At 40.1% G+C, this 26,069-nt stretch overlaps 1 protein-coding gene across 6 annotated transcripts in view; it reads left to right on the top strand.

The window, feature by feature from the left end:
- The window catches only part of lilli (AF4/FMR2 family member lilliputian), a 470,466-nt gene that overhangs the window by 333,859 nt on the left and 110,538 nt on the right, over window positions 1-26,069 (top strand). For all 6 annotated transcript variants that reach the window (XM_070084351.1, XM_070084359.1, XM_070084377.1 and 3 more), the window contains 2 exons: window positions 4,502-4,582; window positions 8,650-10,271. In XM_070084351.1, coding sequence (XP_069940452.1) covers window positions 4,502-4,582; window positions 8,650-10,271 — 1,703 coding nt within the window. The remainder of the gene's footprint in view (window positions 1-4,501; window positions 4,583-8,649; window positions 10,272-26,069) is intronic.

The raw sequence follows: 26,069 nt of genomic DNA on the forward strand, positions 1-26,069 counted from the left end.
GCAATATTGCAAATAATTTCTAATCAAAAGTACTGCACAACACTACATAAAAATTTCTGAAAGAAAAAAAATTAATGGCAGCACAATTTTTACACAAGAATTATTGTAAAATGAGTCAGTATTGCAATAATAAAAAAAAATACACAAGAAAATGCAGTTTACAAGAAAAAAAAAATATCATCAAGGAATGAACTGATTGAACACTTTAACTCTTAACTGCAGCTTAAGCAAACACTTATTGAACAAACAAAAGAATGATTTACTTTAAAAGAATTTAAAAAAAATTGCACTAAGAGTGAATTTGTTCAATGAAATATGAAAAATAATAGATGCAAAAACACAAAACAAAAAGGTTTGAACACTTACAGTGATGCAGAACACAACATAATAATATATGCACAATACTACAAGAATTTTCTTGCAATATGGTCTTGTGTTGGCAAAAAAAATGGGAAATAATTGTCTTGCTTCAACAAAATAATGGCACTATTGTCTGTGGAGATAAGACAAATTAGGCACTGGCTAAATGAAAAGAATTAACACAAGAATGTTCAACACACAGAGAAAAAAAGTAAAATGGCAAATGAATGAAAACAAACAGCAAGAATACACAAATGCTGGGAGGAAGAAAAAACAAAAATAACCGAGACAACACTGAGTTGTGATGCAGAATATAAGATAATAAATTACTGAATTACTTCACTGCAATACTGTGAAAGCAAGATAATTGTGAAGTGTTAACACAAGTTTATACTGCTTATATATTGCACACAACAAGGAAAAACATTAAAGTACTTACTTCAAGTATATATATAAAAAAAAATGAACACAACACAACAGACATAAATAAAGCACGAAAATTAACGCTGAAGACAGAGAAAAAAAATATTGCAAACAGGATATAATGAACACTGATCAAGTCACTGAATGTCACTAAGAAATCAGTCAAGAAAATTGTCTCAACACACGCAAATGTCTCTATAAAAAAATATTATTCATTAACACTGTAGCGACATTGTAGAATGAGGATGGTGGTGGAGTGTCATGGTTGGCGGCGTTCTTGACTACTCTCCACACATGATGGAAGAATTTGCGCTTAAATCGACGATGAACGCACACAGGAGGCTTTTACGATGGCGCAAACTGATGACGGAACACACCTGGCTCTTGACCCCCTATGTGGTCTGTAAAAATATGGTGCTAGAACCCGTGGTAAGGGTACAAAAACAGTGGTAGTGGGTGAGGTGGGTGGTTGAGGCAGCGCGGTGGTGAGAGACAGTGTGGTGACTGGGCCTATGGGATGAACGGCGTAAGCCACATTCGGGACACCCGCACTAGGCATGAAAATATTCTAAGCCGGCTGGCTTAAAAACAAACCCACAAAATACCACAGCACCACAGGGATGATAAAACACACAGAATGGCTTGGAACTTGAAGCACAGAGCGATGAAGAAGACTATTCCCATGTGGCTTGTTTGAGTAATGGGTTAGTCACCTGGGTTAGTTGCTGGCTGGCTTGGCTTAACCCTTCACACAGACTGGCTTGATAACTTGTAACAATGAACACAGCAAGGGTGGAAAGCTGGCTTGGCAGGCAAGGCTGGATGGTGTAAGGCTGACTGGACTGGGCTTGGGCTGACTTCCCCACCACAGACTGGCTTGCTGGCTTGGCTTAATTTGCAAACCCGGGTCAACCTCTCGGAGGTAATGCAAATAGCAAGATAAACACTAATACACAGAGACTGACCAGTAAATAGTGCAGAGGGCTGGTAGACACTTACTTGGGTATCGGCTTGGCTAGGTCGGCCTACTGGCCACACAAAATCTCCGTCGTTGGCTGAGAGAATTTATCTGTGCATCGGCGTAATTAGCAATTTTACGCCCACACTGCTGTCACCAATTTGTCGTGGGGGTTCGAAAGGAGATATGATGGTTGTGGCATACATTAAAATCACTGAGAGTGTCTTACTAGTCTTGATGCTATATTAATAATGATAATGATAATAATCAATACCAATCTGAGGTGCATTAAATGTCGTATATTACGTTAATATAAAATTTTCATTAATCCACCTATATTTTTTTCAAAATTATATAATAAATATGTTAGGTAACATATGAACATGATAGATACACCCAATAGTAGAATAAATTAAAATACATAAAAGATGTTATGTGTAGATGAACATGTATGAACCAAAACCAGATGCATTCATCTGCTTGTTTATGTTCTCCGTTTCTCTCTCCTCGCTCATTTACTCGTTCTCTCTCTCATTTATTTTAAGGTAAGCAGTGAGTGTACTGTATATGCATTTTATCACTCGGGTGCTTTAAATGTCATAGTATATTACGTGAGGGTGAGGTGGCCTGGCTGGCTACCATACCTCTTACACTTGACATCTTACAATAAAGACTACTCACCTCTCATCCTACATTAAGACTACAAATATTTTAAGGTAAGTAATGAGTGTACCTTTTGTGTATTTTACTTTTTATTGTTTTTTAATGCCTAGTTCTATTGCTAATTTAAAATATGTTAATGTAAGCTTCTTCTGTTGGAGTGTGAGCAGGGTAATATTTAGTGAAGGGATTCAGGGAAACCGGTTATTTTCATATAGTCGGACTTGAGTCCTGGAAATGGGAAGTACAATGCCTGCACTTTAAAGGAGGGGTTTGGGATATTGGCAGTTTGGAGGGATATGTTGTGTATCTTTATATGTGTATGCTTCTAGACTGTTGTATTCTGAGCACCTCTGCAAAAACAGTGATAATGTGCGAGTGTGGTGAAAGTGTTGAATGATGATGAAAGTATTTTCTTTTTGGGGATTTTCTTTCTTTTTTGGGTCACCCTGCCTCGGTGGGAGACGGCCGACTTGTTGAAAAAAAAAAAAAAAAATATATACATGTATATATTTTTTTTTTTTTTTTTCAACAAGTCGGCCGTCTCCCACCGAGGCAGGGTGACCCAAAAAAGAAAGAAAATCCCCAAAAAGAAAATACTTTCATCATCATTCAACACTTTCACCACACTCGCACATTATCACTGTTTTTGCAGAGGTGCTCAGAATACAACAGTCTAGAAGCATACACATATAAAGATACACAACATATCCCTCCAAACTGCTAATATCCTGAACCCCTCCTGTATATATATATATATATATATATATATATATTGTGTATATTTTTTTTTTAACAAGTCGGCCGTCTCCCACCGAGGCAGAGTGACCCAAAAAGAAAGAAAATCCCCAAAAAGAAAATACTTTCATCATCATTCAACACTTTCACCTCACTCACACATAATCACTGTTTTTGCAGAGGTGCTCAGAACACAACAGTTAAGAAGCATATACGTATAAAGATACACAACATATCCCTCCAAACTGTTATTATCCTGAACCCCTCCTGTAGAGTGCAGGCATTGTACTTCCCATTTCCAGGACTCAAGTCCAGCTATACAAAAATAACCAGTTTCCCTGAATCCCTTGACTAAATATTACACAAATAACCCGCACATAGAAGAGAGGAGCTTACGACGACGTGGAAAAGATGGCATTTTGCTTTCCAGTGATGTCCACTTTCCAGCAGTAGCCTGGAACCTAACCTGCCATATAAGTGGGGCCCTACTGTATCAAGGGAGGGAGGGTGACCCCCCCCCCCCCAAAAAAAAAGGAAATGCATTTGCTGTCATTCATTCATTTGGTCTCTTGCCAGAAACATTGTAATTTCACAGTTTAGATAATCCTGTGAATTGCACTATCCCCACCCCTCCTTCAGAGTGCAGGAAAAATTGTTAGTTGGACTAAGTCCTGAAAGTGAGAAGGGTAATGCCTGCACTTTGAAGCAAAGGTGGGAATATTACATGTAGTCAGAAATTATTCAATATTTTGAAATCAACACACTTCTGCAGAGACAGTATTTGCACGAATAATGGTGAATGTGTTTTCTTCTTTGGGTCACCCTTGCTTTGGTAGGAAATAGTTATTGAAAAATATGCATATGAATATGCCATATTTATATATATTTGACAGATATGTATGAATTTAAGATGCTGGCCATCTCCCACCGATGCAGGGTGACCTGAGAAAGATGAAACGTTTCAATTTAGTTTCTTCATTTTACATTTAATAAGTTGTACAGAAGGGTAAATGAGAACAAGAACTATTAAGAAAAAAATCAAAGAAAACTCAGACAAGTGTGTATACATAAATGTGTACATTTATGTTTAGTGTTACCTAATTGTAAGTAAAAGTAGCAAGATATACTGGTAATCTTGCTTGTTTATGAGACAGAAAAAAAGACACCAGTACTCCTACCATCATGTAAAACAAATACAGGTTTCTGTCTTAAACTCATTTGGCAGTACAGTAGTACCTCCTAGGGTGGTTACTGTCTACCAACCTGTTTATTTATTTTTATTCATTGCTTTATATGTGTAAATTTGTTCCTACATATATCTGCATTTATCAATCTTTCATTAAGATATTCCCATTACTTCAGCCACAAGAGGACAATATGAATGCGTGGAAGCTGGATAATTTCATCACACAGAGGAAGACCAATTCACCTATATCGCAGGTGGTATGTTTCTAACCGTTTATTATTACATATGTATTTCATTCAGCGGTATTCACTGTAGATTTATCTCCATGTACATGTATTAAATATTAGTGTGCTTCATGTATTTTGCTGTTGATGATAACTTATATCATTATTTGAGCCTAATTCATTAAACAAAACTCTTATATTTATTGCTTCAAAGAATCAAAACTAATATTATTTAATCTTGTTATAAAACTTTTCTAGTTTGATAGTAGTTAAAAGCTTTTAACTGAATATTATTGTGCAGCATTAAAATGGGCTCCTGGAAGTTATTAAAAAGAAAAAAAGGAAATGCACTATTTTGCTGATTGTATCTGAGGACTTTTATGATGTACAAATGCTTTATTTTTATACACTTTGTTTACTAAGTTGACTTGTTGATTCTTCCTTTTTCATTGGCCATATATTTTTTTGTTTGTGGTATATAAATCTCACTCATGTTGCATTCTGATTTTCCTTTAACTTGAGAGCTAACTATTCTGATATATTTGAGCTCACTTTTTTCCATTCTGCATTCCACTATGTTATTGTAAATCTTCACTGGTCTCTCATTCATCATAAACTTTGTTATGTCCATTAAGCTTACTGTTGTACATCTCATATATCTGGAAGAGATGACTACCCATTTCAGTGCAAATGTGCTAAAATGTATTGAAGATAACTAGATGCCGATTCTTATAATGTACACATTTATAAAAGCATATTAGTGAAACTTATAAAGTATTTCAGACACTTTGCTGTACTAAATTTCATAAATTTCTGGCCAATTTAAAGGGCAGCAATACATACATGGAAACTAAACATGCTGTGGGGGGGGGGCAGAAAATTTTCTTATAAGAGTAACTCTTCCACTGTCCAGACCCCTCAAAATTATGTGTTCACAGTATCCATATTTCAAAAAAATTCTTTTGGAATGGGAGAGAATCTTTCTCAGAACTTAATGACACCAAAAGGTGAAATTTGATATAAAACTAATAGAATTATACAAGCACGAAGTTGGCAGTCTGGGTGCAATTTATGCATCAGTGATTTTGCACAGTTTAGTCCTCTTTTAAGTCAATTCCATTACATGATTTGACCAAATTCTTAGCTATTCTGGTAGTGTACTTTCTATTTTTTCATATGAACACAAGAAACCACTTATTCAAATATCAGAACTACTCTATAGTACACAAAAGTCAGAAATTTAGTATATTTTACATGAAATTAAAAAGATTCCAATTTAAAAACAGTCCAAAATAAACGCTGTAGTCATTCCAGGCACTAAAACGACGTTATCTCTGTTCATTACTCACATCCCCAGGCATCTCTTACATTACACTTACCAAAAATTAAAAGATTTATGCTATTTCTTAGATAAAATATAACCAGGAGTGAATGGTCAAGGTTAATGGCATCCTATTAATAGAATCGGACCTAATGAAAACCTTAGAAAAACAGGCCTTACCTGGCCTTGAGAACTGGCCTTGCCCATCTTCAGGGAAATTGACAAAATTGAATATTTCCACCACTTTGAGGCCAGTTTCTCTCTCTCTCTCTCTCTCGCTCTCTCTCTCTCTCTCTACCTCTCTCTCTCTACCTCTCTCTCTCTACCTCTCTCTCTCTACCTCTCTATCTCTCTCTCTCTACCTCTCTCTTTACCTCTCTCTCTCTACCTCTCTCTCTCTACCTCTCTCTCTCTCTACCTCTCTCTACCTCTCTCTCTCTACCTCTCTCTCTCTACCTCTCTCTCTCTCTCTCTCTCTCTCTCTCTACCTCTCTCTCTCTACCTCTCTCTCTCTACCTCTCTCTCTCTACCTCTCTCTCTACCTCTCTCTCTCTACCTCTCTCTCTACCTCTCTCTCTCTACCTCTCTCTCTCTACCTCTCTCTCTCTACCTCTCTCTCTCTCTCTCTCTCTATATATATATATATATATATATATATATATATATATATTCTCTCTCTCTCTCTCTCTCTATATATATATATATATATATATATATATATATATATATATATATATATATATATATATATATATATATATACCTCTCTCTCTCTCTACCTCTCTCTCTCTACCTCTCTCTCTCTACCTCTCTCTCTCTACCTCTCTCTCTCTACCTCTCTCTCTCTACCTCTCTCTCTCTACCTCTCTCTCTCTACCTCTCTCTCTCTCTCTCTCTCTCTCTCTCTCTCTCTCTCTCTCTCTCTCTCTCTCTCTCTCTCTCTCTCTCTCTCTCTCTACCTCTCTCTCTCTCTCTCTCTACCTCTCTCTCTACCTCTCTCTCTCTACCTCTCTCTACCTCTCTCTCTACCTCTCTCTCTCTCACACACATACACACACTACCTCTCTCTACCTCTCTCTCTACCTCTCTCTCTACCTCTCTCTCTACCTCTCTCTCTCTACCTCTCTCTCTCTACATCTCTCTACCTCTCTCTCTCTACCTCTCTCTCTCTACCTCTCTCTCTCTACCTCTCTCTACCTCTCTCTCTCTCTACCTCTCTCTCTACCTCTCTTTCTACCTCTCTCTTTCTACCTCTCTCTCTCTACCTCTCTTTCTACCTCTCTCTCTCTACCTCTCTCTCTCTCTCTATTTTTTTTTTTTCAACAAGTCGGCCGTCTCCCACCGAGGCAGGGTGACCCAAAAAAGAAAGAAAATCCCCAAAAAGAAAATACTTTCATCATCATTCAACACTTTCACCACACTCGCACATTATCACTGTTTTTGCAGAGGTGCTCAGATAGATAGATAGATAGATATATATATATATATATATATATATATATATATATATATATATATATATATATATATATATATATATATATTTATTATTTTTTATTTTTTTTATTATCACACCGGCCGATTCCCACCAAGGCAGGGTGGCCCGAAAAAGAAAAACTTTCACCATCATTCACTCCATCACTGTCTTGCCAGAAGGGTGCTTTACACGACAGTTTTTAAACTGCAACATTAACACCCCTCCTTCAGAGTGCAGGCACTGTACTTCCCATCTCCAGGACTCAAGTCCGGCCTGCCGGTTTCCCTGAATCCCTTCATAAATGTTACTTTGCTCACACTCCAACAGCACGTCAAGTATTAAAAACCATTTGTCTCCATTCACTCCTATCAAACACGCTCACGCATGCCTGCTGGAAGTCCAAGCCCCTCGCACACAAAACCTCCTTTACCCCCTCCCTCCAACCCTTCCTAGGCCGACCCCTACCCCGCCTTCCTTCCACTACAGACTGATACACTCTTGAAGTCATTCTGTTTCGCTCCATTCTCTCTACATGTCCGAACCACCTCAACAACCCTTCCTCAGCCCTCTGGACAACAGTTTTGGTAATCCCGCACCTCCTCCTAACTTCCAAACTACGAATTCTCTGCATTATATTCACACCACACATTGCCCTCAGACATGACATCTCCACTGCCTCCAGCCTTCTCCTCGCTGCAACATTCATCACCCATGCTTCACACCCATATAAGAGCGTTGGTAAAACTATACTCTCATACATTCCCCTCTTTGCCTCCAAGGACAAAGTTCTTTGTCTCCACAGACTCCTAAGTGCACCACTCACTCTTTTTCCCTCATCAATTCTATGATTCACCTCATCTTTCATAGACCCATCCGCTGACACGTCCACTCCCAAATATCTGAATACGTATATATATATATATATATAGGGGTGTTAATGTTGCAGTTTAAAAACTGTAGTGTAAAGCACACTTCTGGCAAGACAGTGATGGAGTGAATGATGGTGAAAGTTTTTCTTTTTCGGGCCACCCTGCCTTGGTGGGAATCGGCCAGTGTGATAATAAAAAAAAATAAAATATCTATATACCTCTCTCTACCTCTCTCTCTCTCTCTACCTCTCTCTCTCTCTCTCTACCTCTCTCTACCTCTCTCTCTCTCTCTACCTCTCTCTCTCTCTCTACCTCTCTCTCTCTCACACACACACACATACACACACACCAAAACCAACCAGAGTTAAAGCTAATTATAATAAATGTGAAAAATGTTCTTAAAATATTGATGTACATTTTTTATTTCATGAAGACTCCTGCTGGTGGGCCTGTACCTGGTACTCGGGCTGAGAGTAACCCGCCCAGTGATGCTACACCATCTGCTCCACCACCCAGAGAAAAGCGAGACCGTCGTGTCAGCAAGCCGCCAACAGCGTTTAATTCTTCTGGCCGCGGAACAAGGGCTGCTCTGGATTTGAGAGGGCGAGGCAAACCTGAAAAGCCTGGTCACTATGATGACTCCTCAGATGATGGGGAGCCTCACCCGCGGCCGATTCCTCGTGTGTCTGCTGAACTGCGGCAGACTCCAAAGCATAGCAGGGACCATGATTCCAGGGCCAGGTCATCAAAGACAAAAGCATCCAATAGTCGTCTGATAGGTTCAGACAGTGACTTGGATTCTGAGTCTCCCGGTTCCCGGAAACCTGGATCATCCCAGCCTTCTAATGGTTCTATTAGTGTGGGTAAAGGAATACCAAAAGTGTCAGAGAAGACTACTAAAACGAGTGTTTCTCAAGGCTCCCGGGAGTCTGTTAAAAAAACATCAAGGGAGAAATTGGACTCCTCTAAGAAAGATAGTCATATAGGTGCCAAATCAGAGACTGGAAAATCAAAACGTGAAAAGAAATCAATGGAGTTTCTGCCATCTGACATAGATTCTGATTCTGATAGTGACAGCATTATTGATGTAGTAAATACTTCACCTGATAAGCTGCAATCCAGGGTTACACTATCTTCTCAGTGCACGCCTTCAAGAACACCTAAGGAATCTTTGAAAGTTGTTCCTAGTCCTGTGAAATCAGTCCAGGCAAGTCCCCATGTATCTCCAATGAGTTGTGCTAGTGTTTCTAATAAAAGCAGTGTGAAAAGGTCTAGTGGTGGACTTAGTGAAGCCATAAGTTCAGAATCATTAACAAGTAAAAGTGAGGATGAAACGCACTCTCCTTGTCGAGGCCAAAGTAGTTCTCAAAAGGTAGACATTGCCAGGGACAAGGGGGCACTAGTAAACCGGGCATTTAGCACATTGGTTAAAAAAGATAAGGAGGGAAGGGAAAGGGACCAAGTGGAAAAGAATAAGAAAGCAAAAAATGTTAGTGATACGAGAAAAGTTAGTGGTAATAAAGACATAAGTGAAAAAAGTGAGAGAGATAGAAGTAGAGGCATAAGTGAATCAAGTTCTATAGAAAGCAAATTAGAAACGAGGCCAGGTGCCTCTCCTATAGTGAATAAGTTATGTAAGTCTCCCATAGTTAGTGCAGAACCAAAAGTGCCCATACCCCAGGTACAATATGAAAATGGTGTTCCAAAACTCACATGTACAATCCCCCTTAGCTTTATTGACAAAGTGCCCAAATCTTGTGTAAATGGTGCATCCTTTGTAAGTAAAACTGATATCAAGGAAGAAGTTGATAAAAAGAAAGTCCTTGATAATAGAACTAAAGAAGGTAAAGGCAAAAGAAAAACATGTGATCCTAATACTAAAGCACCTGAAGATGTGTCAAAACGAAAAATAATTACGTCCATATTTGGTGGTGTTAAAAGACAAGATCATGAAAGTGATGAAGACAAAGTTAAGAAGGAAGTGAAAAAAGAAACTGTTGACAGTGATGATGAATATGAAAGAAATGAAGTTAAGTCATCTATCAGTGTTAAAGAGTGAGTAGGACTTGATTTCTCTCTTTATTTACCTTTATTATTGTTGAGTAGTCAATCTTTCAGAATCTGTCATTGGGAAATACTAGTACTCTACATTTATATGTATTCATATTTTCATTATTCAGCCACTAGAAAAATTAGGGTGTAAACATATATAATACTGTGTGTGTGTGTGTGTGTGTGTGTGTGTGTGTGTATGTATGATTGATTATTGTTAGTATTTTTTTTTTTTTTTAACAAGTCGGCCGTCTCCCACCAAGGCAGGGTGACCCAAAAAAGAAAGAAAATCCCCAAAAAGAAAATACTTTCATCATCATTCAACACTTTCACCTCACACATAATCACTGTTTTTGCAGAGGTGTTCAGAATTCAACAGTTTAGAAGCATATACGTATAAAGATACACAACATATCCCTCCAAACTGCCAATATCCCAAACCCCTCCTTTAAAGTGCAGGCATTGTACTTCCCATTTCCAGGACTCAAGTCCGACTATATGAAAATAACCAGTTTCCCTGAATCCCTTCACTAAATATTACCCTGTTCACACTCCAACAGATCGTCAGGTCCCAAATACTATTCGTCTCCATTCACTCCTATCGAACATGCTCATGCATGCCTGCTGGAAGTCCAAGCCCCTCGCCCACAAAACCTCCCTTACCCCTTCCAACGTTTTCGAGGACGACCTGTACCCCGCCTTCCTTCCCCTACAGATTTATACGCTCTCCACGTCATTCTACTTTGATCCATTCTCTCTAAATGACCAAACCACCTCAACAACCTCTCTTCTGCCCTCTGACTAATACTTTTATTAACATAAGAACATAAGAACGAAGGAACACTGCAACAGGCCTACTGGCCCATGCGAGGCAGGTCCAAGTCTCCTACCGGCTTAAGCCAATGCACCCAACCTAGTCAGGTCAGGTCACATTGACTTAAGGGAGGAACACGGCAACCGACCTGGTAGCACAAGCTATCAGGTCCAACTCACATCCACTCATGTATTTATCCAACCTATTTTTAAAGCTACACAAGGTTCTGGCCTCTATAACTGTACTTGGGAGTTTGTTCCACTCATCCACAACTCTATTACCAAACCAGTACTTTCCTATATCCTTCCTGAATCTGAATTTTTCCAACTTAAAACCATTGCTGCGAGTCCTGTCTAGGCTAGATATTTTAAGCACACTATTTACATCCCCTTTATTTATTCGTGTCTTCCATTTATACACCTCAATCATATCCCCCCTAATTCTACGTCTTTCTAGAGAGTACAGATTCAGGGCCCTTAGTCTATCCTCATAGGGAAGGTTTCTGATACATGGGATCAACTTGGTCATCCTCCTTTGTACATTTTCCAGAGCATTTATATCCATTCTGTAATACGGTGACCAAAACTGTGCAGCATAATCTAAATGAGGCCTAACCAAGGATGTATGGACTCCTATTATTAATGCTTCTTGATATGAAGCCAAGGATTCTATTAGCTTTATTGCGAACACTTATGCACTGTTGTCTTGGTTTCAGATTACTGCTAACCAGAACTCCTAAATCTTTTTCGCAATCCGTAATATTAAGATCTACATTATTTAGTTTATATGTGGCATGGTTATTGACCTGTCCAACATTTAGAACTTTGCATTTGTCTATATTAAACTGCATCTGCCACTTCTCCGACCACTGCATCAGTCTATTCAAATGTTCCTGGAGTGCTCTAATGTCCTCGTCAGAATGAACTCGACGGCCTATTTTGGTGTCATCGACAAACTTGCTGATGTCGCTCTTTATGCCCTCATCTATGTCGTTTATGTAGATTGTGAACAGCAGGGGGCCCAACACTGACCCCTGTGGAACACCGCTCGTGACGCTTCCCCACTCTGATTTCTCCCCATTTATGCAAACTCTCTGCTGCCTATTTGTCAACCATGCCTCTATCCAGGAAAAAATTTCTCCTCCTATTCCATGTGCCTTAATTTTCCTCAATAGTCTCTGATGTGGGACCCTGTCAAAAGCCTTACTGAAGTCCATATACACAATATCATATTCATTACCATGATCTACCTCCTCAAATACCTTAGTGAAAAAAGTTATTAAATTCGTAAGGCAGGAATGCCCCTTTGTAAAACCATGCTGAGATTCGTTGATTAATTTATGCTTTTCAAGGTGGCTACGAACTGCCTCGGCAATTATTGACTCCATAAATTTTCCCACTATGGAGGTTAGGCTTATTGGTCTATAGTTCGAAGCTAAGGACCTGTCACCTGCTTTGAAAATAGGTATCACATTTGCTATTTTCCACTTATCTGGCACCATGCCAGTTTGTAGTGATATGTTGAAAAGATTAGCCAAAGGTTTGCTAAGCTCCTCTTCACATTCCTTTAGAACCCTTGCATACAGTTCATCAGGGCCTGGGGATTTGTTAGGTTTTAATTTATCTATTTTCCTAAGGACCATGTCACTTGTGACCCTAATCGTGCACAGTTTATTATCGTCCTGTTGTACATAATTTATCATTTCTGGAATATCGCTGGTATCCTCCTGTGTAAAAACTGAGAGGAAGTATGTGTTAAAAATTCTACACATTTCCTTATCACTGTCAGTGAGCTGACCCGAGGAACTTTTGAGTGGGCCTATCTTGTCCCTGATCTTACTTCTGTATACCTGAAAGAATCCTTTTGGGTTAGTCTTCGATTCTCTTGCAACTTTAACCTCATAATCTCTTTTTGCTTTTCTAATTCTCCTTTTTTATTTCTCTCTTTAAAACTGACGGATATATTTCGATTTCTTAATTGCCCCTCTCCTCTTTTGATTTGCCTATATATATCCTGGGTTCTTTTGTCCAATCAGATATTTTAATCTATTGTTCATCCATTTAGGATCATTTTTGTTTGATCTGATTTCCCTATTTGGAACATAATTTGACTGAGCAGCTAGAACTATGCCCTGGAAAGCGTCATATCGGCAACCATCACCACCTACCTAACCCTTAGTCAGGTCATTCCAGTTCAGCCCACCTAAGTAATTTTTCAGTCCTATGAAATCAGCCAAGCGAAAGTCAGGGATGGAGACTTGATTGCCATTATTAGGGGAATTCCATGATATATTAAAACTGAGTGATTTGTGTTCACTTTCCCCAAGCTCATCATTAACCTCAAGATTATTAATTAGTGTTTCCCTACTGGCAAGAAGCAGGTCAAGGAGGTTATTTCCCCTAGTTGGCTCTGTCACAAACTGTTTTAAAAAACAATCCTGGATTGTATCAAGAAAGTCACCTGACTCTAAATTTCTTGTCAAATTGCTCCAGTCAATCTGTCTATGGTTGAAATCTCCCATTAGCACAACATTTTCGTATGTAGATGCCTTACGAATTTCGTCCCATAGAAGTTTACTGCACTCCCTATCAAGATTTGGGGCCCTGTAAATCACACCCAAAATTAGTTTTTCTCGGCCATCGAGAAGCTGTAACCAAACAGATTCAGTGGCCGACGCTTCTAATTTTATATCTTGTCTAACACAACAATTTAAATTGTCTCTGACATACATCGCTACTCCACCACCCTTCCTGTTGACCCTGTCAGTGTGGAATAATTTATAGCCTTGTATGTGACATTCAGAGGGCATCTCTCTATCTTTCAGATTGAGCCAGGTCTCTGTTATAGCAATAATATCTATGTTTCCTGCACTTGCAATTAATCTTAGCTCATCTATCTTATTTCTTACACTCCTGCTATTAGTATAGTAAACCTTAAGGGAGCTAGTCCCTTGCTGCCCTCTGCTGTCCCCCTTTGTTTGCTGACCTGATCTATTGCCTTTATTTATAACTTCATGCTGAATGCCTTTTATACATTTACTGTTTCCAACCCTAGTATTGCAACCTGCTTGTTTCCCACACACACCCATACCTCTATCTTCTATCAGTTTAAAATCATAGGCATTTCACCAATGGCCTTCTCAATTGAGTTTGCAAGTGCTACTACCCCAGCCCCAGAGAGATGTACCCCATCCCTTGCATACATATCATGTTTGCCATAAAAGTTGTTCCAGTTGTCAATGAATGGGATTGCAAGTTCCTTGCAGTATCTGTCTAGCCAGCAATTTACACCAATTGCCCTAGACAACCATTCATTTCCTACTCCCCTTCTAGGCAATATGCTACATATGATTGGGACCCCTCCCTTAGACTTAATGAAATCTATAGCTGACCTGTACTTATCTAGCAGCTCTTCTCTCCTACCCTTCCCAATATCATTTCCACCAGCACTGAGACAGATAATGGGCTTGTTCCCATTACCTGACATGATATTATCCAGCCTGTTAACTATGTCCCCAACACCAGCTCCAGGGAAGCACACTCTATCTCTCATCTTCTTATTCCTATTACAAAAAGCACGGTCAATATATCTTACCTGAGAGTCACCAACCACAAGAATGCACTTACCTCTGTTAGCAGGGGCAGTAGTACCCTTACTTTCACTGGCCACTGAAGTACATTCATCCTGAAGAACAGAGAAGCGATTTCCTACCTTCAGATCTTCACTCTTAGCTTTCCTTATTCTGATTCTCCTCCCATTACTGGTTACCACTCGCCACTTGTAGCAGGTGCTGGACTGCACCTCACTGCTGGTAGCCGTTGCTACCTCCCCACCTACAGCCTCCTCACAGCGAGAGACAGACTGCACCTCACTGCTAGAAGCCTCATTACCCACAACTCCATCCACCTCACACTCTCCCAGACCCATTGAGGTGGACCTTCAGCCTCCTAATCTCCTCCTGGAGAAGCAAGACCTCCTCCTTAACCTCCATAACCCTAGCACTTATAAGTTAAATAATGTAGAACTTAGCCATACAGATTGCGAAAAGGACTTGGGGGTTATGGTAAGCAGCAACCTTAAACCAAGACAGCAATGCCTAAGCGTACGTAATAAGGCAAATAGATTACTGGGATTTATATCAAGAAGTGTAAGCAACAGAAGTCCAGAGGTCATACTGCAGCTTTATACATCATTAGTAAGGCCTTACCTAGATTATGCAGCTCAATTCTGGTCTCCATATTACAGAATGGACATAAATTCGTTAGAAAACATTCAGCGTAGGATGACTAAATTAATACATAGCATTAGAAATCTTCCTTATGAAGAAAGATTGAAGACTCTTAAGTTACATTCACTTGTTAGACGAAGAATGAGGGGAGACCTGATCGAAGTGTATAAGTTGAAGATAGGTATTAATAAAGGGGATATTAACAAGGTCTTGAGGATATCTCTCCAAGAGAGAACCCGCAGTAATGGATTTAAATTAGATAAGTTTAGATTTAGAAAGGACATAGGAAAGTATTGGTTTGGAAATAGGGTAGTTGATGAGTGGAACAGTCTACCTAGTTGGGTTATTGAGGCTAGGACTTTGGGTAGTTTCAAATTTAGGTTGGATAAGTACATGAGTGGGAGGGGTTGGATTTGAGTGGGACTTGCACATCAGAGCTTATTTCTTGGGTAGCATTGAAAATTGGGTTGGTCAAATGTTTGTTAGTGGGATGAATTGTAAAGGATCTGCCTAGTATGGGCCAACAGGCCTGCTGCAGTGTTCCTCCTTTCTTATGTTCTTATTTTCCACACTCCGAATTTTCTGCATAATATATACACCACACATTGCCCTTAGATAGGACATCTCCACTGCCTCCAACCGCCTCCTCGCTGCTGCATTCACAACCCAAGCCTCGCACCCATATAAGAGTGTTGGTACTACTATCATACATTCCCTTCTTTGCCTCCATAGATAACGTTTTTTGACTCCACATATACCTCAACGCACCACTTACCTTTTTTCCTTCATCAATTCTATGATTAACCTCATCCTTCATAAATCCATCCACTGACACGTCAACTCCCAAGTATCTGAAAACATTCACTTCTTCCATACTCCTCCCCAATTTGATATCCAATTTTTCTTTATCTAAATCATTTGATACCCTTATCACCTTACTCTTTTCTATGTTCACTTTAAACTTTCTACCTTTACACACACTCCCAAACTCATCCGCTAACCTTTGCAATTTTTCTTTAGAATCTCCCATAAGCACAGTATCATCAGCAAAAAGTAACTGTGTCAGTTCCCATTTTGTATTTGATTTCCCATAATTTAATTCCTCCCCTCTCCCAAACACCCTAGCATTTACTTCTTTTACAACCCCATCTATAAATATATTAAACAACTATGGTGACATTACACATCCCTGTCTAAGACCTACTTTTACCGGGAAGTAGTCTCCCTCTCTTCTACACACCCTAACCTGAGCCTCACTATCCTCATGAGGTATAAGGTATATGAGGTATATTTAGTAACTTACCACCTATTCCATATACTTGCAACATCTGCCACATTGCTCCCCTATCCACTCTATCATATGGCTTTTCTAAATCCATAAATGCAATAAAAACTTCCCTACCTTTATCTAAATACTGTTCACATATATGCTTCAATGTAAACACTTGATCTACACATCCCCTACCCACTCTGAAAACTCCTTGCTCATCCGCAATCCTACTTTCTGTCTTACCTCTAATTCTTTCAATAATAACCCTACCGTACACTTTTCCTGGTATATTCAATAAACTTATTCCTCTATAATTTTTACAATCTCTTTTGTCCCCCTTCCCTTTATATAAAGGGACTATACATGCTCTCCGCCAATCCCTAGGTACCTTCCCCTCTTTCATACATTTATTAAACAAAAGTACCACCCATTCCAACATTATATCCCCCCTGCTTTTAACATTTCTGTCATGATCCCATCAGTTCCAGCTGCTTTACCCCCTTCCATTCTACGTAATACCTCACGTACCTCCCCCACACTTACATTCTGCTCTTCTTCACTCCTAAAAGATGGTATACCTCCCTGGCCAGTGCATGGAATTACCACCTCCCTTTCTTCCTCAACATTTAAAAGTTCCTCAAAATATTCTCGCCATCTACCTAATACCTCCCTCTCCCCATCTACTAACTCCCGTACTCTGTTTTTAACTGACGAATCCATACGTTCCCTAGGCTTTCTTAACTTGTTCAACTCCAAAGATTTTTCTTATTTTCATTAAAATTTCTTGACACTGCCTCTCCCACTCTATCATCTGCTCTCCTTTTGCACTCTCTCACCACTCTCTTCACCTTTCTTTTACTCTCCATATACTCTGCTTTTTTTATAACACTTCTGCTTTGTAAAAGCCTCTTATAAACTACCTTTGTCTCTCTTATCATACCCTTTACTTCATTCCACCAATCATTCCTCTTTCCTCCTGCACCCACCTTCCTATAGCCACAAACTTCTGCCCCCACATTCTAATACTGCATTTTTAAAACCATTACGACCCTCTTCAAACACCCCCCCCCCTCACCACTACTCATACTTGCACTAGCCCATCTTTCTGCTAATAGTTGCTTTGTAAAAACCTCTCATAAGCTAACTTTTTCTCTTTTATCACACCCTTTACTTCATCATTCCACCAATCACTCCTCTTTCCTCCTGCCCCCACCCTCCTATAACCTCAAACTTCTGCCCCACATTCTAATACTGCATTTTTAACGTGGCTCACGAAATCATAATGACACGATTGCAAACAAACCATACCACGGGCAGGATTGAACCCACGGTCAGAGAGTCTCAAAACTCCAGACCGTCGCGTTAGCCACTGGACCAGTGGCTAACACGACGGTCTGGAGTTTTGAGACTCTCTGACCGCGGGTTCAATCCCGCCCGTGGTATGGACTACATTTTTAAAACTCATCCAACCCTATTCAACCCCCCCACTACTCATCTTTGCACTAGCCCACCTTTCTGCCAATAGTCGCTTATATCTCACCTGAACTTCCTCCTCCCTTAGTTTATACACTTTCACTTCCCTCGTACTTGTTGCCACCTTCCTCTTGTCCCATCTACCTCTTATCTAACTGTAACTACAACTAAATAATGATCTGATATATCAGTTGCCCCTCTATAAACATGTACATCCTGGAGCCTACCCATTAATCTTTTATCCACCAATACATAATCTAACAAACTACTTTCATTACATGCTACATCATACCTTGTACAGTGGACCCCCGCATAGCGACCTTAATCCGTGCAAGAGGGCTGGCTGTTATGCGAAATGTTCGCTATGCGAATGAATTTTCCCCATAAGAAATAATGGAAATAAAATTAATCCGTGCAAGACACCCAAAAGTATGAAAAAAAATTTTTTTTACCACAAAAAAATGTTAATTTTAGTACACACAAACTGAAAAAGGCATGCACAATTACATGACACTTACTTTTATTGAAGATCTGGTGATGATTGATGGGATGGGAGGAGGGGAGAGAGAGTGTTAGTGTTTAGAAGGGGAATCCCCTTCCATTAAGACTTGAGGAGGCAAGTCCTTTTCTGGGGTTACTTCCCTTCTTCTTTTAATGCCACTAGGACCAGCTTCAGAGTCACTGGACTTCTTTCGCACAACATATCTGTCCATAGTGGCCTGTACCTCTCGTTCCTTTATGATTTGTCTAAAGTGGTTCACAACACTGTCATTGTAACAGTCACCAGCACGGCTTGCAATAGCTGTGTGAGGGTGATTTTCATCAAAAAAGGTTTGCACTTCAAGCCATTTTGCACACATTTCCTTAATCTTTGAAGTAGGCAATTCCTTCAATTTCTCTCTCCCCTCCTTTGAACCAGTTTCCCCAGGTCTGGCCTCTTGCTCTTGAAGTTGATCTATCAGCTCATCAGTGGTTAGTTCTTCATTGTCCTCCTCCACCAACTCTTCCACATCCTCCCCACTAACCTCCAACCCCAAGGACTTCCCTAATGCCACAATTGATTCCTCAACTGGTATACTCCTCTCAGGGTTAGCCTCAAACCCTTCAAAATCCCTTTTGTCTACACATTCTGGCCACAGTTTCTTCCAAGCAGAGTTCAAGGTTCTCTTAGTCACTCCCTCCCAAGCCTTACCTATAAGGTTTACACAATTGAGGATATTAAAGTGATCCTTCCAAAACTCTTTTAGAGTCAGTCGAGTGTCTGTGGTCACTTCAAAGCACTTTTGAAACAGAGCTTTTGTGTACAGTTTCTTGAAGTTGGAAATGACCTGCTTGTCCATGGGCTGCAGGAGAGGAGTGGTATTAGGAGGCAAAAACTTCACCTTAATGAAGCTCATGTCCCCATAAAGTCGCTCTGCCACGTCTGTAGGATGACCAGGGGCATTGTCTAACACCAGGAGGCACTTAAGGTCTAATTTCTTTTCAGTTAGGTAATCTTTCACATTGGGGGCAAATGCATGGTGTAACCAGTTATAGAAAAATTCCCTAGTGACCCATGCCTTACTGTTTGCCCTCCACAGCACACACAAATTATCCTTGAGGACATTCTTTTGCCTGAACGCTCTGGGAGTTTCAGAGTGATACACTAATAAAGGCTTCACTTTGCAATCACCACTAGCATTGGCACACATCAACAAAGTAAGCCTGTCTTTCATAGGCTTATGTCCTGGGAGTGCCTTTTCCTCCTGAGTAATGTAGGTCCTGCTTGGCATTTTCTTCCAGAACAGGCCTGTTTCATCACAATTAAACACTTGTTCAGGTTTCAGTCCTTCAGTTTCTATGTACTCCTTGAATTCCTGCACATATTTTTCAGCCGCTTTGTGGTCCGAACTGGCAGCCTCACCATGCCGTATCACACTATGGATGCCACTACGCTTCTTAAATCTCTCAAACCAACCTTTGCTGGCCTTAAATTCACTCACATCATCACTAGTTGCAGGCATTTTTTTAATTAAATCCTCATGCAACTTCCTAGCCTTTTCACATATGATCGCTTGAGAGACGCTATCTCCTGCTAGCTGTTTTTCATTTATCCACACCAATAAGAGTCTCTCAACATCTTCCATCACTTGCGATCTTTGTTTCGAAAACACAGTTAAACCTTTGGCAACAACAGCTTCCTTGATTGCCGTTTTCTTGCCCACAATAGAAGAGATGGTTGATTTGGGTTTCTTGTACAACCTGACCAGGTCGGTGATACGTACTCCACTTTCATACTTATCAATGATCTCTTTCTTCATTTCAATAGGAATCCTAACCCTTATTGCTGTAGGGTTGGAACTAGAAGCTTTCTTGGGGCCCATGGTCACTTATTTTCCAGAAACAGCACCGAAAACACTGTAATAATACGAAATATTCCGAGTGTATGCATGGATGTTACCGCGGAGGCTGGCTGGTAAACAATGGCACAGGCGGCACATGTGAGGCTGGCTGAGGGCGCACATTGGACGCGTCTCGGACGAAGGCCGCTGAGCGGGTTTTTGTCCACTATGCGGGGCAAAATTTTAGCGATCAAAGCGTCCGCTATGCGGATTGTCCGCTATGCAAGGCGTCCGTTATGCGGGGGTCCACTGTATATTTATTTATCCTCTTTTTCATAAAATATGTATTACTTATTACCAAATCTTTCCTACATACTCTAACTTGAACCTCACTATCCTCGTAAAAACTCTTCACTGCTTTCAGTAACCTACCTCCTACACCATACACCTGCAACATCTGCCACATTGCTCCCCTATCCACCCTGTCATACGCCTTTTTCAAATCCATAAATGCCACAAAAACCTCTTTAGCCTTATCTAAATACTGTTCACTTAAATGTTTCACTGTAAACACCTGGTCCACACACCCCCTACCTTTCCTAAAGCCTCCTTCTTCATCTGCTATCCTATTCTCCGTCTTTGTCTTAATTCTTTCAATAATAACTCTTGTAAGTGTATGGTAGAGTTATTATTGAAAGAATTATGAGTAAGACGGAGAATAGGATAGCAGATGAACAAGGAGGCTTTAGGAAAGGTAGGGGGTGTGTGGACCAGGTGTTTACAGTGAAACATTTAAGTGAACAGTATTTAGATAAGGCTAAAGAGGTTTTTGTGGCATTTATGGATTTGGAAAAGGCGTATGACAGGGTGGATAGGGGGGCAATGTGGCAGATGTTGCAGTGTATGGTGTAGGAGGTAGGTTACTGAAAGCAGTGAAGAGTTTTTACGAGGATAGTGAGGCTCAAGTTAGAGTATGTAGGAAAGAGGGAGATTATTTCCCAGTAAAAGTAGGCCTTAGACAAGGATGTGTGATGTCACCGTGGTTGTTTAATATATTTATAGATGGGGTTGTAAGAGAAGTAAATGCGAGGGTCTTGGCAAGAGGCGTGGAGTTAAAAGATAAAGAATCACACATAAAGTGGGAGTTGTCACAGTTGCTCTTTGCTGATGACACTGTGCTCTTGGGAGATTCTGAAGAGAAGTTGCAGAGGTTGGTGGATGAATTTGGTAGGGTATGTAAAAGAAGAAAATTAAAAGTGAATACAGGAAAGAGTAAGGTAATGAGGATAACAAAAAGATTAGGTGATGAAAGATTGGATATCAGATTGGAGGGAGAGAGTATGGAGGAGGTGAATGTATTCAGATATTTGGGAGTGGACGTGTCAGCGGATGGGTCTATGAAAGATGAGGTGAATCATAGAATTGATGAGGGGAAAAGGGTGAGCAGTGCACTTAGGAGTCTGTGAAGACAAAGAACTTTGACCTTGGAGGCAAAGAGGGGAATGTATGAGAGTATAGTTTTACCAACACTCTTATATGGGTGTGAAGCATGGGTGATGAATGTTGCAGCGAGGAGAAGGCTGGAGGCAGTGGAGATGTCATGTCTGAGGGCAATGTGTGGTGTGAATATAATGCAGAGAATTCGTAGTTTGGAAGTTAGGAGGAGGTGCGGGATTACCAAAATTGTTATCCAGAGGGCTGAGGAAGGGTTGTTGAGGTGGTTCGGACATGTAGAGAGAATAGAGCGATACAGAATGACTTCAAGAGTGTATCAGTCTGTAGTGGAAGGAAGGCGGGGTAGGGGTCGGCCTAGGAAAGGTTGGAGGGAGGGGGTAAAGGAGGTTTTGTGTGCGAGGGGCTTGGACTTCCAGCGGGCATGTGTGAGCGTGTTTAATAGGAGTGAATGGAGACAAATGGTTTTTAATACTTGATGTGCTGTTGAAGTGTGAGCAAAGTAGCATTTATGAAGGGATTCAGGGAAACCGGCAGGCTGGACTTGAGTTCTGGAGATGGGAAGTACAGTGCCTGCACTCTGAAGGAGGGGTGTTAATGTTGCAGTTTAAAAACTGTAGTGTAAAGCACCCTTCTGGCAAGACAGTGATGGAGTGAATGATGGTGAAAGTTTTTCTTTTTCGGGCCACCCTGCCTTGGTGGGAATCGGCCTGTGTATTAATGATAAAAAAAAAAATACCAAATCTCTTTCTACACATAGCTCAATTAAAGGCTCCCCATTTACATTTACCCCTGGCACCCCAAATTTACCTACTACTTCCTCCACAACATATTTACCCACTTTAGCATTGAAATCCCCAACCACAAGTACTCTCACACTTGGTTCAAAACTCCCCACGCATTCACTCAACATTTCCCAAAATCTCTCTCTCTCTTCTACACTTCTCTCTTCTCCAGGTGCATATACACTTATTATAACCCACTTTTCACATCCAACCTTTATTTTACTCCACGTAATCCTTGAATTAATACATTTATAGTCCATCTTTTCCTGCCATATCTTATCCTTTAACATTATTGCTACTCCTTCTTTAGTTCTAACTCTATTTGAAACCCCTGACCTAATCCCATTTATTCCTCTCCACTGAAACTCTCCCACTTCCTTCAGCTTTGTTTCACTTAAAGCCAGGACATCCAGCTTCTTCCCATTCATAACATCCACAATCATCTCTTTCTTATCATTTGCACAACATCCACACACATTCAGACTTCCCACTTTGACAATTTTCTTCTTCTTATTCTTTTTAGTAATCTTTACAGGAAAAGGGGTTACTAGCCCATTGTTCCCGGCATTTTAGTTGACTTTTACAACACGCATGTCTTACGGAGGAAAGATTCTTATTCCACTTCCCCATGGATATAAAAGGAAAAGTAATAAGACCAAGAAAAAGAAAACTCAGATGAGTGTGTATAAATAAACGTGTACATGTATGTGTAGTGTGACCTAAGTATAAGTAGAAGTAGCAAGGCATACCTGTAATCTTGCATATTTATGAGACAGACAAAAGACACCAGCAATCCTACCATCATGTAAAACAATTACAGGCTTTCGAGTGTAAAACGAAAGCCTGTAATTGTTTTACATGATGGTAGGATTGCTGGTGTCCTTTTTTCTGTCTCATGAACATGCAAGATTTCAGGTACGTCTTGCTACTTCTACTTACACTTAGGTCACACTACACATACATGTACAAGCACATATATACACACCCCTCTGGGTTTTCTTCTATTTTCTTTCTAGTTCTTATTCTTGTTTATTTCCTCTTATCTCCATGGGGGAGTGGAACAGAGTTCTTCCTCCGTAAGCCATGCGTGTTGTAGGAGGCAACTAGAATGCCGGGAGCAAGGGGCTAGTAACCTCTTCTCCTGTATATATTACTAAATGTAAAAGGAGAAACTTTCGTTTTTCCTTTTGGGCCACCCCGCCTCGGTGGGATACGGCCGGTGTGTTGAAAGAAGTGTTGAAAGATATTAACAAGGTCTTGAGGATATCTCTCCAAGAGAGAACCCGCAGTAATGGATTTAAATTAGATAAGTTTAGATTTAGAAAGGACATAGGAAAGTATTGGTTTGGAAATAGGGTAGTTGATGAGTGGAACAGTCTACCTAGTTGGGTTATTGAGGCTAGGACTTTGGGTAGTTTCAAATTTAGGTTGGATAAGTACATGAGTGGGAGGGGTTGGATTTGAGTGGGACTTGCACATCAGAGCTTATTTCTTGGGTAGCATTGAAAATTGGGTTGGTCAAATGTTTGTTAGTGGGATGAATTGTAAAGGATCTGCCTAGTATGGGCCAACAGGCCTGCTGCAGTGTTCCTCCTTTCTTATGTTCTTATTTTCCACACTCCGAATTTTCTGCATAATATATACACCACACATTGCCCTTAGATAGGACATCTCCACTGCCTCCAACCGCCTCCTCGCTGCTGCATTCACAACCCAAGCCTCACACCCATATAAGAGTGTTGGTACTACTATCATACATTCCCTTCTTTGCCTCCATAGATAACGTTTTTTGACTCCACATATACCTCAACGCACCACTTACCTTTTTTCCTTCATCAATTCTATGATTAACCTCATCCTTCATAAATCCATCCACTGACACGTCAACTCCCAAGTATCTGAAAACATTCACTTCTTCCATACTCCTCCCCAATTTGATATCCAATTTTTCTTTATCTAAATCATTTGATACCCTTATCACCTTACTCTTTTCTATGTTCACTTTAAACTTTCTACCTTTACACACACTCCCAAACTCATCCGCTAACCTTTGCAATTTTTCTTTAGAATCTCCCATAAGCACAGTATCATCAGCAAAAAGTAACTGTGTCAGTTCCCATTTTGTATTTGATTTCCCATAATTTAATTCCTCCCCTCTCCCAAACACCCTAGCATTTACTTCTTTTACAACCCCATCTATAAATATATTAAACAACTATGGTGACATTACACATCCCTGTCTAAGACCTACTTTTACCGGGAAGTAGTCTCCCTCTCTTCTACACACCCTAACCTGAGCCTCACTATCCTCATGAGGTATATGAGGTATATGAGGTATATTTAGTAACTTACCACCTATTCCATATACTTGCAACATCTGCCACATTGCTCCCCTATCCACTCTATCATATGGCTTTTCTAAATCCATAAATGCAATAAAAACTTCCCTACCTTTATCTAAATACTGTTCACATATATGCTTCAATGTAAACACTTGATCTACACATCCCCTACCCACTCTGAAAACTCCTTGCTCATCCGTAATCCTACTTTCTGTCTTACCTCTAATTCTTTCAATAATAACCCTACCGTACACTTTTCCTGGTATATTCAATAAACTTATTCCTCTATAATTTTTACAATCTCTTTTGTCCCCCTTCCCTTTATATAAAGGGACTATACATGCTCTCCGCCAATCCCTAGGTACCTTCCCCTCTTTCATACATTTATTAAACAAAAGTACCACCCATTCCAACACTATATCCCCCCTGCTTTTAACATTTCTGTCATGATCCCATCAGTTCCAGCTGCTTTACCCCCTTCCATTCTACGTAATGCCTCACGTACCTCCCCCACACTTACATTCTGCTCTTCTTCACTCCTAAAAGATGGTATACCTCCCTGGCCAGTGCATGGAATTACCACCTCCCTTTCTTCCTCAACATTTAAAAGTTCCTCAAAATATTCTCGCCATCTACCTAATACCTCCCTCTCCCCATCTACTAACTCCCGTACTCTGTTTTTAACTGACAAATCCATTCGTTCTAAAGGCTTTCTTAACTTGTTCAACTCCAAAGTTTTTTCTTATTTTCATTAAAATTTCTTGACAGTGCCTCTCCCACTCTATCATCTGCTCTCCTTTTGCACTCTCTCACCACTCTCTTCACCTTTCTTTTACTCTCCATATACTCTGCTTTTCTTATAACACTTCTGCTTTGTAAAAGCCTCTTATAAACTACCTTTGTCTCTCTTATCATACCCTTTACTTCATTCCACCAATCATTCCTCTTTCCTCCTGCACCCACCTTCCTATAGCCACAAACTTCTGCCCCCACGTTCTAATACTGCATTTTTAAAACCATTACGACCCTCTTCAAACACCCCCCCCCCCTCACCACTACTCATACTTGCACTAGCCCATCTTTCTGCTAATAGTTGCTTTGTAAAAACCTCTCATA

Source organism: Cherax quadricarinatus, chromosome 1 (genome assembly GCF_038502225.1).
Source record: "Cherax quadricarinatus isolate ZL_2023a chromosome 1, ASM3850222v1, whole genome shotgun sequence".
Lineage (NCBI taxonomy): Eukaryota > Metazoa > Arthropoda > Malacostraca > Decapoda > Parastacidae > Cherax > Cherax quadricarinatus.